Below are 17677 nucleotides of genomic sequence, written 5' to 3'. Positions count from 1 at the left end.
ACCTACAGGGTATTTGAGACCTGGTTGCCATCCTGCTGCATGATTCCTCTCCTGACTTTCTGAGAGTCACCTGGGAGTTGCTTCGCTCTGCTTTGCTCTGTTTATTAAATCTGGTCTTATTAACTCAGTTTGATTTTGCTTATTGCATCGGCAGAGGATACCCAGTAACCGGGGATCCAATGCTTATCAGGGACACCATGTTCTTTTGTGCCTTTGAGATGACACTCGCTGTGTCTTCAGTCCTGAGGTCACATCCTTTATTAAGAACCCTTCCCCTCCCACTCCACAGCAAAACTAGCTGGCTAGTCCTAGGGCATTTCTATTAGAGCACAAGGCAGCACATTCCAGATGCTTCTGTGTTGGCCGTTCCTCTGTTGCTCACACTTGCTCTCCTCAGAATCTCTGTACCTCAAGTGCACAAGGAATTAAAACATTGTGTTCAGAAAACATTCTGCCTAACATCAAATGAAACGGCTAAATATCAAGGAAAGAATTTTTTGTCCATTCACTAAATGTTTACATTACAGAGCCTTACTATAAAAATTATTTTAACTTTCAAAATGTAGATTCAGGTCAGTTGATAACAACTGCAGTAATAGTGACGCTAAGGAGTAATTTGTTTTCTTTTGGGGGGGGCAGTTTTGAGACAGAGATTCTCTGTGCAGCCCTGGCTGTCCTAGGACTTGCTCTGTAGCCCAGGCTGGCCTGGAACTCACAGATAACTTGCCTCTGCCTCCTGAGTGTTGTGACTAAAGGTGTGCACCACCATGCCCAGCTCAATCAGCCATCATTTTAAAACTCAAACTTAACCTAGGAGTAATCCCATGACGAAGTCTAATTCAAGCCAAAAGTGAGTATGGAGGGAAGCAAGGGGGGGGGGGGGTTAGAATAAAGCCCATTTATTTCTCTGCTCACCTCCTCCCATCTCCAACAGTCAGCCTGGAATGACAGTGACACAGTCCCACCATGATGACATGTGAAATGGGCAGGACTTGTTAATTGTCTTAGCCAGGCCCTATCAGATGCACTCATGAAGGAGCAAATCGGCAGGACGCTGATCGGCCCACCAGCTCAGAGGTAGCTTCTAGGGTCCTGGCTAGGGTGGGCAGCCAGCTCCAATTGCCCCACGGAGGGACAATACAATAAGTGTGAGTTGCAAACAGTGTGAAAAAGTTTGCTAAGTCTGGCACTAGGCCACGTTACTGCTCAAACAGCCCATTGTCTTCTATCCCTGAAGGAAAACCACTATATGCCTCTACGGATCCTGAACACATGATCTGAAAAGAGACGAGCCTGGCTTGCAATGGCAGAGGTGTTTTTTTCACCCACTTACTGGTGGAAGAGTGCTTAGTAAAATACTGTCAATTCCTCCCCAGCGTCCAATTTGTAGGGTTGGCAGAGTGTGATTAAGACATGACAGCCACACAGGAGGAAAGGCTGGGAAGCCTGGTACTCACCGTTCCCACCAGAGGGTAAATGAACCCTGCGCCAATGCTGGCCCGGACGTCACTGATAGGCAGAATGAAATCCCTTGGTACCCCCTTTTTATCAGGTTCGTGAGACAGAGAAAGGTGGGTCTTTGCCATACAAATGGGCAAATTTCCAAAACCCTGCAAGAAAGAAAAGGAAATGCGTTCACTGCCATAAACTCTGGTCCTTCGGACCCCACCTTTGCAACCATCGCATGCTGGTGCAGATCTGCGCAGGTGCAGTAGTGATTGCTGCTACTTATGGAGCCACAAACGGCTTGTCCCTATGGCCATGACTTATCAGTGTGTGAGGTCTTCTGTTTACGCTGGGAATTTCCTAAAGAGGACACACTTGCACGTGTGTGTGTGTGTGTGTGTGTGTGTGTGTGTGTGTGTGTGTAAAAGCAAGGCCATTTTTAGACACTGCAGGGGAACAGCTGTAGAAAGTACTTTCCAAGGCTATTAATATCCAGGGAAGAGAAAGGTAATGCAGAACAAGGCTCCTAATGAGGCTCTTAGTCTCACTGTTCCGTCCTCCTTGGAGTCTGCTCAGAAGCAAAGGGCCCTTTGTGCTGGTTTATGAATCATGGCTATTTGATCTGTGATTACATTATAGGAAGTAAGATGAGGTCACTTTTTAAGCCTCTTTTATTTTTCAGGACCAAAGTCTGTGCCTGACCCAGAATTCCAAAGGGGAAAGGGGAAGAAGGCACGTGCAGCATCTTACAAAAAGGACAGTGTCTGGGAAGGACGCTGTAACTAAACAGCACATAGTGTCCCTTCAGAGTCTCACTAATTAACTGCAGCCACATACTCGCCACTCACTTTCAAGGGATGTTCCCGTGGTAGTCAGACAGATGACAGAACGCAATTACTTATGATTCAACCTAAAACTATTCAGGACATTTTAGAGTACTATCAATTGTGTGTGTTGTGGTTTTGAAACCCCCATTTTTACATACTAATGAGGATTTTGGTGAGGAAAAAAAAAAGTCACAATTGATACCCAGAATTTTTTGTTTTGTGGAATGATTAAGTATTGAAATAATTCCTATGAATTTTTTTTTTTTTTGGTTTTTCGAGACAGAGTTTCTCTGTGGCTTTGGAGGCTGTCCCAGAACTAGCTCATGTAGACTAAGCTGGTCTCAAACTCACAGAGATCCGCCTGCCTCTGCCTCCCGAGCGCCACCATCGCCCGATGAAATATATACATATACATACACACACACACAATATTATATATATAGTTTTTGAAAATTTGCTAACAGAAAAAATTTATAAAATAACTCACTAAAATATTATACAATAGATAATATCTTATAACTAAAAAAGACTATTAGAATAAATGATAGTTCTTAGCATTAAAAGTTCTTGGGGAAAAATACCCCAAACTTGGTGACAATTACTTCACTGCATTGTGTGTACAGAACCAAAAGAATTGCCAAAGTCATCAAAGTGCAGAGGGATGGACAAGTGGTGCAGAAGAGACGTAAGGTCTTTAGTAGGGCTGACCTTCAACACTCCGTGTAGCTAAGAGTGATCCTAATTTTCCTGCTTCCACCCTCCCCGCGGTGATTACAGGCTTTCAATTCGAAACCCAGTTTGCACAGTGCTGCGGACTCAACGCTGGACTTGGTGCATAAACACTCACTAATAAGCTACAGCCCTAGTCTGGGAATCCTTTTGTTTTACATAAAGAAAAGCTCAGGGACTGCAGAGATGGTTCAGTGGATAAGAACACTTACTCTTGCAAGCTTGAGGACCTGAGTTCGAATCCCCAATGTCCACGTGAGAATCAGCACATGGTATGTGTGTCTGTAATTCCAGCATGACAGGAGTGGGGTTCATAGAGACAGGTGGATCCTGAGAGCCTGCTGGCTAGGAAGCCCAGCGGAAAGGGCTAACTTGTAGTTCAGTGAGAGGCCCTTTGTCAAGGCAGTAAGGAAGAGCATGACAGAAGACAGCACTTATTTTTTTCCTTCAGGGGAGAGTACGAACACAGTTCCCCACTACCAAAACTGATGCAGTTTCCTACATTTAGAGAAATGCAGGGGCAGCATGTCTGGAGTGCAATGGATAAGGCTTGCCCTGGGAAAACCACATTCGTGACTATGGTATCTCCCCTGCCAGGTAAATGTTTGTTCTTTTGAGACAAGGTTTCTCTGTGTAGTTGTGGCTGTGCTGGAACTTGCTCTGTAGACCAGGCTGGCTTTGAACTAAGAGATCCACCTGTCTCTGCCTGCCAAATGCTAGGATTAAAGACATGTGGCACCTGGCTGGAAAGTGATTTTTATCAAACCCCAGAGAAACAACGTGTCACTGACAGGATAGTATCTAACAGCATATCAACCATATTGTAGATAGGATAGGGAAAAAGACGACAGTGCTACATAGTGACCCTGAGAGCAAGCCTCTGCAAACCTGACTTCTCTGGAACTAGGCTAAGACAGGGGCACACAGTCCCTCACAGTGCTTGCTTACTTGTCACTGCCTACAGGTAGAAGACAGTGGAATCTTCAGTTCCTGAGGGCAGTCCTGAGAACAAACTAATGACTCGTCTGCATAAAAACACCAAACACTCCCATCGTGTTCACCTCACCTGCGGCACGCAAGCATTTTTAAGGCAGTAGAGCCTCACAGTGAGGAGAAAATGCTGTAAAGAATCAAACGCTGACCACCCCCGCCCCGCCCCCCTCCCACCAAAGGGACACTTTCCATTGCTTCTGCTGAGTGAGCAGGGGTGTCAACATGGATGACACCCGTATCAGGTGCCCTGAATAGGGATGGAGTCAGTGGGAAAGTGTTGACTAAGCACAGGAGCCCTGGTTCCTTCCCCGGCACTGCGAGACACAGTCACAGTCTCAGAGTCAGATGCCCGAGTCAGAGGATAAATACCTTAACCGTGATGCTCTAGCCAGCCAACAGTACCTATGCTGCTGCTTTATAGTCTCTGTTGATCCTCAGGCTATTTAATAGAGCCTAGTTACGAGACAGATTTTACCTGTCCTCAAATCAAGGTGTGCATGTTTAGACTACAAGACTGATCCCATCCCTCTCCCCCAAAAGGTACAGGGAGGGACCTTGTTTACCTGTTGCGTATAGCGATCGATTTTGGATTGCGCCTCAGGAGACAGCTCGATATCCTTGGCTCCATAGACAGCCTGGGCAATGGTTCTTATCTTTTCCACAATCGGCAGCTGGGGGAACAAGAATGACAACAAAATCATTGGCCTTAACATGGTCGAAGACTAAGGGAAGACTTGGTGGAATTTTAGATTTTGACTGAAAACGCCCCACAAGCACAGCATTCCGGACCAGCCATCTTTTCTCCTTTAGTCACCAAGGCACTAAAATATTCACATTAGAAGTCAGTCAGCAGGAAGGAAGTCTTGATATTTAGCCAACAAAAGGACGGGCAACCCAGTTAACTGTTTTAAACCATTTCAGCATTAAAAATAATGGTTTATGTTTTGCAAAAACATTACTAAAAATAAGCGGACTTCATAGACATTTGAAGTGCTGATATGATAGGGTATGTCACTGGAAACCAGACATTGACTCTCCTGTCGCATTAGCTAACTCTCAGAAATCAAGTGGCATGGGAGAAACTTTGAGAAGACCAGATGAATGTCAAATGGTGCCAGGGGTAGTGGCACATGCCCCAAATCTCAGCACCTGGAAGCCTGAGGGGGACTGCAAGATTTAGGCCAACTTGGGTAATATAGTGAGGCTATCTCATAGAACCAAAAGCCTAAACAACAAAACCTACAAAAACACACTCCATGACTCCTTCCAAACAAACAGCCAATGAATCACCCCCAACAAAATAAAAACTAAGTGAAACATGCCAGTACTTACAAACAAAACAACCAACAAATCACTCCCAACAAAATAAAAACAAAGTAAAGGCTACCAGTAAGTTAATGTGTGCATGATCTCATCTATAAAATTCTAGACCGGAAACCTAGACGTAATCCTGCTGGAAGGAGGGTCTCACCCATTGGGCAGGTGACCCAAGGACTGTGCATGGCAAGGACATATGGTGTATAGGGAGGAGAGTTATCCAATCAAGACAAAACACAACCTAGTACCCGCCACCTTCCCAGCCCTGATAGAACCATCAACTGCTTAGAGCCTGGCTTTTTAGTACTGCGGATTTTATTACTGTCATGTTGTTGTATAACAAGCGAAATATAAACAACCCCCTTCCCAGATAGGTTCTCACTATGCATTCCTTGCTGGATTGGTAACTCATTCTGTAGACCAGGCTGGCCTCAGTCTCACAGAGCTCTGCCTGCCACTGCTTCCTGAGTGCTGGTACGAAAATCACAAGCCACGAGCCACTATAGCAGGTGTAAGTCTAGACAAGCTTTCATTGAAGGATGGAAAAGGGCTATAAACAGTAGAGACAACTACCATGTACATGAATGAAGTAATTCAATTCAGTACACACATCACCTCTTTATTATTTACCTTATTAGTTCAATGCGATTCCAATGAAAATCCCAAGAGCACCTGGGATTCCAGAATGTGGTCAACTAGTTCTAAAAATGCACACTGAAGCCATGGCATAAATCAAGCATCAATAACACCACAAAGCTGTATTAATAAATTTCTTGTAATGTCAACACAGCAATAGATGAATTACCCAATGGCAGGGAAGAGTGGACTCAGACGGACATCTCTCCAGCTATGAGGCGGTACAGAATGGAAGTAGTACAATATAGAAAGGGTTGGTAACCCAGCAGACTTTTGACTAGAAAGAAACAAAATTAGAATCGCGCCAGCCTGCCTCTCTGCAAAAATGGAACAGAGGCCTCAACTTGAAAAATCAAAGCTCTTTATGCCACAGGACTTGTCTTCCCAACACAGGGAAAAAATTCCTAAAGACGGTAACAATGGGACCGCATAAAGTTGGACATGGGCCATACATGTCTGTGTTCCCAGAACTTGGGGAGGTACAGGAAGAAGGATTAGGTGGCTTGGGTCAGCCTTGGCTACACGAGTTCAAGGATAGCCTAGGGTACATGAAACCCTGTCAACCCACACACTCTTACACACCCACACTGATGCACATTCACATACAATAAGTCATAAGAGAAACGATTTATGGATCCTTAATTTTTTTTCCCTCTGGGCGTGCTGAAGAGATGACTCGCCGAAGACCTGGGTTTCATTTCTAGCACACATATGGCGGCTCACAAACCATCCTAACTTCAGTCCCAGAGGATTAGGTAACCCTCTTCTAGCCTCTAAGAGCACAAGGTTAGCATACAATGCACAGACATATACAATATAAACATACACATAAATAAAATTAAAATTAAAATATTCTTTTTTCTGAGACAGAGTGACTTAGCCTCCTGAACACTGGGATTATGGGTGTGTGCCATTATACTCAGCAACTTCTGAATTTAAAAATATAAAACTTTAAAGGTAAAAGGATAATGGTATACTGAGAAGTAAATATTTGAATAGTTTAAAAGACAATAATGGGCAAAAACTAACAACCACATGAAAACTAATCTCACTAGTAATCAAGAAAATAGCTAATATAATTATTAAAAAAGCCCTAAATCACGGGCTGGGGAGATTGCTCTGTGGGTAAAGTGCTTGCTGTACAGCGTGAGGACCTGAGTTCGGATCCAGCACTCTCATAATTATGGCTTTGATTCACCAATACTTCTAGCACCGGGGAGGAGGAAACAGGTCCACTTTACGACCTAGGTAAAGAAGTAAGCTTGGCTTTAGCAAAAGACTGCTCCAAAACACAAGGCAGAGGGCTGCCAAAATGACTCAGCAGGTGAAGGTGCTCGCTGCCAAGCCTAATAGCCTGAGCTTGATGCTTAGGACCCGCACGGTGGAAGGAGAGAACAAACTTCTGCCCACTGTCTTCTGACTTCCACACGCCGTGGTGTGTGTGAATACACACGCTAACGCTGGAAAGGAACAGGGGTTTGTCTCCTAGGTGATTTTAGATTCTGGCAAGTGTTAGCAATCACAGGAACCATTTACCAAAAGGTTACTCTAGCCTCTGGAGCGGACAGTTATCCCCGCATACCAGTTAAACAATTGACTATACATTTCCTGTTATCTAAGCTCATGAGCTCCTGGTGGCACAGGAGTTACAGAAGATACAGGAAAGCTGAGCTGTTGGGGTAACAGTGACAGGGGACTTTGTGCGTGAACCTTTGACCTCACTGTCTGCATAGGACACAGCCATGCGAGGAAGAACTTGTTCCCGCCACTGCTGAAGCTACCAGTCTCCTTCCTCGTGGTGGCTAGGGGACAGTACAGGACCGGTGAAAAGGCTCAGCAGCTAAAGGCACTCGCTGACAAGCCTGACTGGAGTTTGAGACATGACTCTCGTACTCTGCCGTCCAAATAGCACACCCCACTGCCCCCCAAACAAACAAAAATCGAATGAGATGCTAGCAGATCTTTCTGGCGGGATAGAATTCCCTCATCCAGCTAGGCTTCCGATATTGCCTGTCTCAGGACCACGCCAACCTTCTGCGAGCACAAGGGAGTGCATATTTTTTTTTCCAGTAACTAATCTCTTTCTTGCCAGTGTTTACTGGAAAGTACTTTGGGAACATCAAGCCAGTGTCCAGGCTGACGTTGTGATCTGTACTAAGCAGGGCTCCCCCCCAACCCACGGTGAGTGGAAAAACAGGAAGAGCGGAGCAATGGGCAGCCTCACCTCTGGCTCTCATTAGTATAGCTGCATGGCTCTCAGCAGGCTCTCCATCCAACCCACTGAGCAGGAAGCCCCTTGCCGAGGCTCTGAGGGGCTTCTACTGCAGCGTTTAGCAAGTAAACAAATAAAAACGCCTCAGTTAAGTTATTGCTAAGGGGCAGTGTGAAAATGTCACCACGTGAGCATTTCTCCTTCCACTGTGGGTAATCTATGTATTTTCTACGTCTTCAGTGAAGGAACTTTCTAGTCTTTTCCAGCTTGGTTGTGAAGAGAAGTATAAACTTGGGCTGGGGGGGTGGGTGGGTGGAGAGGAAGCTGAACCACTGATCTTCACTTGATATTGGAATTCATTGTGGAAAGCCATAACTTTTATAAAGACAGATAAAATGATAAAGTAGGTTGAAAGTGTTTATGCATTCATCGGCATTGGCATTCCCCTGACTGTGTACACAGGGATGAATCTGTTTATTCCCTCACTCTGGAAGGCCTAGCGTTTAGCAGAATCGTTTACACATAGTAGGCCTTGCCCAAGCCTGGGCTAAATAAGCAAATAACCTTCTATGACAAGTCCTTTCACAATGCCGAGGTATCACACACACGTTTTGGGACTCTGTGCAAGGATTCCCGGTGGAGCACAAACACTGGCAGAGTAAACGAGCGTGACAGGAGAGAGTGAACAGTCAGGGCTCTGAGTAAACATGGAGGAGTCAGGAGGTGGCATGGCACACTGCAGGGAAGGCACAGGGAGCTGCAGAAGCTGGCAAGACACGAAAGGGAACTTTCGAGGGCGTGGTTTGGTGGTGGAGTACCCGCCCAGGGTGGTGGAGCACCTGCCCAGCATGCACAAGGCTCTGGGGTTGATCCCAGAATGGAAAAACAAAACAAAACAGCTTGAATAGTGTCTGGAAGGAAGGACAATAAAGATCTCAATAAGCAAAAGAAAAAAAAAAACCAAAAAAACCTTCATTCTGTATGAAGAACAAGGTAGAAGCCTCGGCCCAAGCAGCAAGGGCCCAGAAAGCTTATTATAAAATAGCGAGCATCCTAATTGTATATGGTAGGAGTTTAACACGCAGAGTAAGACTTCATGAGAAGTGGCTCAGTGGCTAGGAGTGCTGACTGCTTTTGCAAAAGACTGGGTTCCTTTCCCAGCATTTACATGGGAATTTACAACTATCTGTAGCTACAGTACCAAGGGATCTGGTGTCCTCTTCCGGCCTCTGAGGGTACCAGGCACACGTGTGGTGCGCTGGCATACAGGCAGGCAAACACACCGACAGGTTTTAGAGGGCCACGTGTCTGGACTAGTGCTGCTCCTTTCTGAATTAACGTTACATCAAACCCCTCCAAACACATTCCCCGTCAATTCTCTCCCAAGTCTCTGAAGTATCAGGAGCCCGGAATATTCTACAATGGAACTGTCCAACAGAATGTCTGCCACCATACAAATATTTTCTGCCTCTTCTTTCCAGCCAAGTAGCAAGGCATATCACAGAAGTATTGAAGCATCGGAACAGAACCAGTGCATTTGTAAAATGGCCGAGGAAATGAATCCTTAATTTTATTTTAGCTCATTATCATCTAAACAGCTGCCAGTGTCTTGGGCAGCATGGCTTTAGAAAAACAATATGACCAACCATCATCATATCAACATGTAGCTTCTTTTTGAAAATCGTTATTTTATTTTACGGGTGTGGGTATTTTGCCTGCGTGTATGTCTGCGTATCGGCTGCGTTTTTTGGAGGCCAGGAGAGGGTGTCAGATTCTTAGGAGCTGGAGTTAGAGATGGCTGAGCTGCCATGTGGGAGCCGGGATTGACCTTGAGTCCTCTGGAAGAACAAGCAGCGCCCTTAACTGCTGAGCCATCTCTCCAGTCCCTTGCATAGCTTTATTGCGTGCAGCTGGTGCACCGTAAACCTTGGCCAAGTGACACTATCACCGTAAGGTAGAGGATACGGTGGCTTTTATATGTCATACTCATGGTGATCCAGGCTGGTAGAAGCTATCCAAACATTATTTTTGAAAAGTCTCTGGAAATACCCAAAGAAGTTGTTAAATCAAACTATTTAAAAACTGATCTTTTTATGGAATAAAACAGTTGATAAAACCCAGAAAAGTATTAAACTTTTATACATTTTTTTTTGGAACACACACAGCGCTTGTACATGAGTGCGTGTGTGTGTGTGCATGTGCATAGGCAGGCGGATCTCTGTGAGTTTGAGGCCAGCCTGAATTACAAAGAGAGTTCCAGGACAACCAATGCTACACAGAGAAACTCTTGTCCCCCCCAAACCAAGAAAAAAAAAAGCACTAAATAAAGTGAAATAGAATTAAAGTTTAAAAATGAAGCTGCAAGAAATAACCGAGAAAAAAGGCATCACGGGGCTGGGGCATTGTCTCCATGAGTAAGAATTCTTGCCGAGCAAGCAGCCGTGTAAAAAATATGTGCGTGTAGGTCCCAGTGTTATGAGAGGCATAGGTCGATGGGGTTTGCTGGCTGCCAGGCCAGTTCCAGGTTTAGTGAGGGACCGACTTTCAATGGGATAAGCGATGAAGTGGAATGCTTATGTACTGTGATCTCCAAGTGAGTACAGGTATACATACCCCACCCAACACATGTGGGCATGAGAGAGAGAGAGAGAGAGAGAGAGAGAGAGAGAGAGAGAGAGAGAGAGAGACAGAGAATAAAACAAAAACAAACAGTGTCTTATAAACAGTGTCGTTTCCTCTCACTTGGAGATCAGATGCTAAAGGCAGGCAGCAGCTTGGAAAAAGTCCCTTTTGAGTGATGAGAAAGCCACCTAGCATTCTGCCACCCACCCCTGACCACATCTTAGCAAGCCCACACTGTTGCTGCTTCAGCTCTGCACCAAATAAAGTCATTGGTATGCACCCTGACACGCTGAATAAGAAATAGGGTTCTTTGTGTCTCCAAGGCCGTGGAGCTGAAAGCATGTGGGTTAACCATTTCTGTTCTGTGACACTGGAATAATGTATTTTGACGCCCACAAAATATGTAAGGAGAAGGATCAATTAATAACTTCTAAGCCGAATATAAATCTCCAGGTGCACGGTGATGCCTTCAGCTCGTAGCCTGTATCTTAAACGAAGCATTGATTTTAAATGATGTACACGTGGTCTGGCAGGCAGCCTTTCCAGCCAGTAATTCAAACAGACACACGACTGGAAACTGTCCATGCTCATTTACACTGACCAGACCACAGGTACAAGGACTGCATGGCACACGTACCCACTGGTGTCGTGTCCTCCCCCCTCCCAGCAGCTGTCTCTGCTCCTGAGAACATCAGGGATCTGTGTCTCTGACACAAACCATACTTGGAGCAAGAGACTAGTGCATCTGAGCTACTGAGTGGGCGACTTTATATTTCCTGGTCCCCAAACATCCCCCGCTGAGCAGTGGGTTCACCTCAGAACCCCTGTGAAACCTCCTAAGTAAGGCAGCTGCAATGTGTGATGGAGAATGATGGGGTCTGGGAGTGAAAGACACGTCTCACGGTTAGGCTAGGCGAGGTTGGCAGACTTACTAATGAGAAACAACCATCTGAGAAATGCACAGGCCGCTTCGCACACATTACCCCAGAGGGCCCAGTGTCTGGGAAGCAGAAAGGAGAATCAGGTCAAAGGGCATGCGGGTACAGGTGACCAAGGGAGAGATGACAATAGGGCAGAGTGGGGGACAGGGGCAAGGACAAGGAGAAGGGCCTTGCAACCTTCCTCATTTAAGTGTGCCTCCCTCCCCAGTTGCTACAAAATAGATGAATAAATAACATCTTAAATTTTAAAATTCTATAAATCCAACCCAGCATACACAATAATTTATGTAAAGCCACAGAAGCAAACATATAAAAATGAATGACTTTGAGTCAATCACACCTCTACTCTTAAAAACCAACTATATATATGCATGTAGATACATATGCACGTATACATGCATTTGAATTTATACATATAAAATTTGAGGTTCTGGTGGCAAAGGCCTTGAGTCTTAATTAAAAGAAAACTCACAATGCTTCTAACTGGAATATGTTCAAGTTTGAATCTTCAAAGAAAAATGAAGCAATTCCTCAATAACCAAGTAGAGACACACAAACAAACAAACACCCCTAAGCACACCCCGCTTTGAAAATGACTGGCAGAGTAGAAACCAAGCGTAAACTAGCAGGGCTGACAGTGTCCCAGGTCACAAACCCGCAGCCAGCTGTCTCGTCCAGTCCTCACTGCACTCCAGAGCAAACGTGAGACCTCAAAATGTCTGCACGTTTAGAGGAAGGGTCTGGACAGGATACCTTGATGGAACAGACAGACTCTGGCTGGCTTCCAGCGTCGCTCCTCAAGCTTTGCAAAGATGCGTTTTAAGGATTCCACTCTCCAGCTGCACATCCTGCCTGATCCTGGTGGTGCGTGAGGTGTGCACCTTACCAATAAATACAACTATGATTGTTTGATGGGGGATGCCCTTCTGTATATGCTTCTCTTATTGGTTAAAGAATAAAACACAATTTGGCCAATAGAGGCAGGAAGATAAGCAGGACTAGTAGACGAAGAGAATTCTGGGAAAGGTAGGCAGAGAGAGGCTGAGTGGCTGTGAGGAGATGCCATGCCGCTGAAGGAGTGACATGCCGGATTTCAGGTAAGCCACAGCCTTGCGGTGATACATAGATTAGTAGAAATGGGTCAATAGTTAAGACAGAGCTAGCCAGTAAGAAGCCCTAGCCCTGCTGGGCGGTGGTGGAGCACGCCTTTAATCCCAGCACTTGGGAGGCAGAGGCAGGCGGATCTCTGTGAGTTCGAGGCCAGGCTGGACCAACAGCCTCCAAAACAATACAGAGAAACCCTGTCTCCTAAAAACCAAAAAAAAGAAGCCCTAGCCCTTGGCCAACAGTGTGTTTATTTGGGGCAAAATGGCTCTGGGCTAGGCGGGACCTAGCGGGAAAGAAACTCCAGCAACATTTGTCCATATATGACAATTTAAAAAAGGAATACACACTCAAGAATGAAAATTCAGGTAAGACACACAAAAAGCAGGGTTCCTTTGAGAGTTGGTGGATGTTAGAAACTTTTTGACACTTGGGTTTTGTTTTCCCAAGACAGGATGGTAGACCATGTCTTTAATCCCAGCACTCAGGAAGCAGAGACAGGTGGATCTCTATGAGTTCAAGGTCAGCAAGTTCCAGGACAGCCAACCAAGACTACACAGAAAAACCAAACCAAGCCAGGCATTGGTGGCACATGCTTTTAATCCCAGCACTCTACAGAGCGAGTGCCAGGATAGGCTCCAAAGCTACACAGAGAAACCCTGTCTTGAAAAACCAAAAAGAAAGAAAAGAAAGAAAAACAAACAAAAAACCCAACCACCACCAAAACCCAGAAAGATAGGTTTTGAACTTAGAGAGCAACTTTGAATTCCTGATGTCCCTCTTCCACCACGTGAGTCCTTGGGGTTGAACTCAGGACATCAGTCTTGGCAGTAAGTGAGTACCTTTACCTGCTGAGCTATCTTAACAGGACTCCCCTATTGATTTTGACCAATAACCCAGAATATTCTAGTCCCCCACTCATCAAGTGGCCTTTTCATGAATAAACCCATTCCACATTAACCATCACAATTCATTCCTCAAGCCCTTCCCGCCACAAAAGGCTAACATGTCAGTGATGCCTTTCACTGGCAGAGACTCTGCGCCTATCAGTTTCTGCCACCTCTCTGAGTTATACAGTCACTGTCCCCTCAGCTGCAGGTCCCATCCCTCCCTTGAACATCCTTGTACACACAGTTCCCAGGGCTGAGGATAAAAGCAGCATGCTGACCTCTGTCTTAGTTAGACTGCCAGGTCTGCCTCCTTCTCCTTCTGGGACAGTGGACAGGTTCCCCCGCCTCTGCACGTCACCAGTTTAACCCTAGAGCAGGGCACCACTGGCCCTTGCCAATCAGAAATACAGGGATGAAAAGAAGTGTCTGTGTGTGGACAGCGCTCCCCAGCTTAGTACTCTTCCTGACGAGACTGCAGAGGGACAGATGTGGCCAGGCTTTTGCTTCCTGTTCACCTACACTGCTGAGTCACGAAAGTGGGAGACAGTGACGCTGCCTCTGTGACAGGCCTGGGGAATGTGTGAGGGACGGAGATGGGAGTGGCTGTTAGCTTCTAGGATGACACGCTGGCAAGCCACGGACATCCTCTGAGGACAAATCCATTGACCAGAGCAGTAGCAATGAAATCCAGAATGGAGATGGGAGTGGACACCAGGACAATGTCTGGGAACAGTGAATTCTGGGAAATCCAGGTTTTCAACTTTAGGGCTCAAGGTCAAGATGAGTTATAAAATGAATTAGAAGACTGGATATGGGGGCACATGCTTGCTTGCAATCTAAGCACTAAGGAGGTAGAGGCAGGAGGGATTAGGAATTTCAGGCTCTCCTTAACACATAGTAAGTTCAAGGTAAGCCAGGATTATATGAGAGCCTATCTCGGAAAACAAAACACCCAAAAGTGCCCACCCCCAAGAAAAAAAGAAACCAACTTAGAAATCCTGGTATTCCCATTGTTGGCTATACAGCTCAAAGACTGAAAGGCATCTTCAAAGTGTGCACACATGCACACGCGTGCGCGTGCACACACACACACACACACACACATACTATAGACACATGTGAGCAATACAGCATTTACAGTAGTCATGTGTAACCTACACCTGTCAGCAACATGTGGTGTATACATGCAGTAAAGACAGCATGCAGTCTTTTTAAAAGCAAATACAATTCTCACATGTGCAGTGACATCCATGGAAGTCACGCAGTCTGAAACAAGCCACCGTAGAAAAGACCAACACTGCAAGATCCCATTTATATGGAGCAGCTAAGCAGTCAAATTCTTAAACACAGAGGAGAATGATGGTTCCTAGAAAGATCTGTGGACGGGGAGGAGGAGGAACCGTTAAATGAATACCAAGTTTCAGTGTTCTAAGATGAGAATAGTTCTAGAAACTGCCTGCACAACAATGAATGCAAAGCACTCAGTGCCATTGAACTGCACGCTCATAGATGGTAACACACGCATTTCACTACAAGGGGGAGATAAGTAAGATCGTGCAAGGAAACTACACGAGGGCTGGCGAGACGTCTTTGTGGCTTAAGGTGCCTGCTGCTGAGTCTGGAGCCGGCACGGTGGCTGGGCAGAACTGGCTCCCACAAGTTGACCTCCGATTTCTGCATGAATGCTGTGGCATGTGTGCGGCCACACATATCCAACACACACACACACACACACACACACACCCCAAGCCCAAAAACTACAAGAACCATAGCAGAAATGGACAAGGAAAATGCCTCAATTGAGCAGCTGTGAACATGCTCGAAAGTCTTGTTGCTGGAGGTCAATTCATACAAGCCTTAGCTTACCCCCAAGAGCCTTCCTTTCCCTTGTGCCCGCTGTTTGAAAGCAGAGTCTTAAGAGCACAGGTTGTGGGCAGGAGTAGCATCTGCCCTTGGCACACAAACCTTGCCTGATGGCTAATGCCTTTCGCCATGAGCTCCCTTCTCTGTGGAGCCTTTAGGAAGGCTCTGTGAGCTGGGCCATGTGAACAGGGCACTGGCCTTCTACAAGACCCAAGAGCCACCACTCCACTGTTGTCATGGTAGTTGCGACTTACCTGGACATCGTACAGGAACTGGAAACGGCTTCTTTTGTTTGCAGCTTCTCTCACGGCCCGAGCCAAGTCCACAGACCCCTTTCCCCCAGCCGACCAGTGATAGCAGGGGACCGCATCAAAGGCACCGGCCCGCTTAGCGAGCTCACACACCAAGTCGATCTCCGCGCGGGTGTCAGTCCTGGTGAGCAGAACGGTTGTGGTTTTTGCATCTGTGTTCACTTAGTGATGTTTTGAAAGAAAGACTCACGGTTTATACAGAACTCCGTTCCCTAGCACTGAATATATTTTAAACATCAAAAGTAGTCCCATTGTGTTTAAGTAAACCATACTTGAGGAAAAGCACTTAGAAGAATGCTCTCTAACACAACTCGAATATTTCAGGTTGTTACGGGTTTTTAATCGAGAAAATTCTATAATATCTTCTTTTGATCATTCATTTTCTCTGTCACCCAGAAGCACTGGGTAGAATGGAACAATACCCCCATCCCCACCCCCAAACCAAACAGATGGTAATTTACTATCTGAGTTTCATTTCCACAGTAACCCTTGAGAACACATCTGTGAAAATGAAACCAAATCAAACAAACAGAACAAAGCGACTGATTGTGGGTTTTGCACAGATGAAGCCGAGAAACCCAAGTGGCCTCAGGACACAAATGCGGTCACTAGGGTGACCCCACAGACACAGAGAGCTGGACTCACTTGAAGACATTCAGCGCCACCACGACGGGCACCCCGAAGAGCTGAGCAATCTGAATTTGCTTTTGGAGGTTACAGCAGCCATCAGCCACCAACTGAATGTTCTGGAAGGAAATCAGCCTATGCGTCATTATGTCTTAGCTCATCAACACCCCCAAGCTAGGCCAAGCCTCACTACACTGGCAACTCTTTGATTCTATCTTTCCTTAGTTTATTGTCCTGGAAACTTTTAAAAGGAGACCCAAGTCACCTTGGGTTTCCAAGAAAGATGGCTGAGACAGAGGTAATTCATGTTCAACTTCGCTTCCAAAAGCAGTCTGGGTTCATGCACATGTATTTAAGTCTTGGACCAGGCAACTATTTCTATGGAGGACTGGTCATCAGAAAATAAACAGGCCACCCCCGGCAGTCAGGGGGTCAAAAGGCACAAGTTCCTGGGAGGCTGAGGGGGTCCTGGCGTAGCTACCCTGGCTTAAGCCCATGGTGCCACCTGTAGGAGCTACGTGGTATGGCTGCCAGCTAGTTGACTTACCCACACAACAGTTACTGCACTCCTATAAGCCATGAAAATCAACTGCACATCTTTCTAAGAGTCAGCTTTTCCCTACAGCAAAGGAAGACACAAGTACAAGCTTCCCTCTTTTCTGGGTCAGGATGGTTGTCTCGGGGGCAGAGGACTGCAAATAAGCCTATATATATTCCTCAGATGCTTTCTACCTCTCTCACTGGACTGAAGCTCACCCAGTAGGCTGGCTGGCCAGTGAGCCCCAAGGATCCACTTGTCTCTGCCTCCCTCTTGCTGAGAAAGCAAGCCTGCACCACCATGCCTGGTAGGGATCGAACTCAGGTCCTCCTGCATGCAAGGCAAGCACTCTACCCATTGATGGTCAACTGGAAGCTAATCATTAATTGGGTTGAATAATTAGCTTCTCTTACCTCCTCTGTATATTCTTTCTTGAGAGGGACTCCAGCAGTTACCTGAAATAAAAAGAGTCAAAAACTAAGACTCATCCCATTGCTTGGGGAGGGGGGGGGGGTGTTTCCTGTAGAAACAGGCCCAGATGGTTTTTATAGGACAGTTCTACTCAACTTTGAATAAATCAATTAGTGTAATGTTTACACGAGCGTTCTGTAGTTACGAAAA

At 45.9% G+C, this 17677-nt stretch overlaps 1 protein-coding gene and 1 non-coding gene across 2 annotated transcripts in view; both read right to left on the bottom strand.

Annotated features, from left to right (window-relative positions):
• Mthfd1l (methylenetetrahydrofolate dehydrogenase (NADP+ dependent) 1 like) overlaps positions 1-17677 on the bottom strand; it is a 157730-nt gene that overhangs the window by 41922 nt on the left and 98131 nt on the right. The window contains exons 22-26 of the mRNA XM_040728145.1: positions 17470-17511; positions 16537-16637; positions 15835-16012; positions 4559-4666; positions 1458-1610 (exon numbers count right to left, since the gene is read on the bottom strand). Coding sequence (XP_040584079.1) covers positions 1458-1610; positions 4559-4666; positions 15835-16012; positions 16537-16637; positions 17470-17511 — 582 coding nt within the window. The remainder of the gene's footprint in view (positions 1-1457; positions 1611-4558; positions 4667-15834; positions 16013-16536; positions 16638-17469; positions 17512-17677) is intronic.
• LOC121132933 lies at positions 3451-3607 on the bottom strand. The gene has a single exon (XR_005869656.1). It is a non-coding gene; the product is annotated as a U1 spliceosomal RNA (small nuclear RNA).

This window comes from Mesocricetus auratus, unplaced genomic scaffold (assembly GCF_017639785.1).
Source record: "Mesocricetus auratus isolate SY011 unplaced genomic scaffold, BCM_Maur_2.0 Super-Scaffold_100018, whole genome shotgun sequence".
In the NCBI taxonomy this organism is placed as follows: Eukaryota; Metazoa; Chordata; class Mammalia; order Rodentia; family Cricetidae; genus Mesocricetus; species Mesocricetus auratus.
Note: the sequence above shows the minus strand (reverse complement) of the source record. Positions and strands in the feature narration are given on the sequence as shown.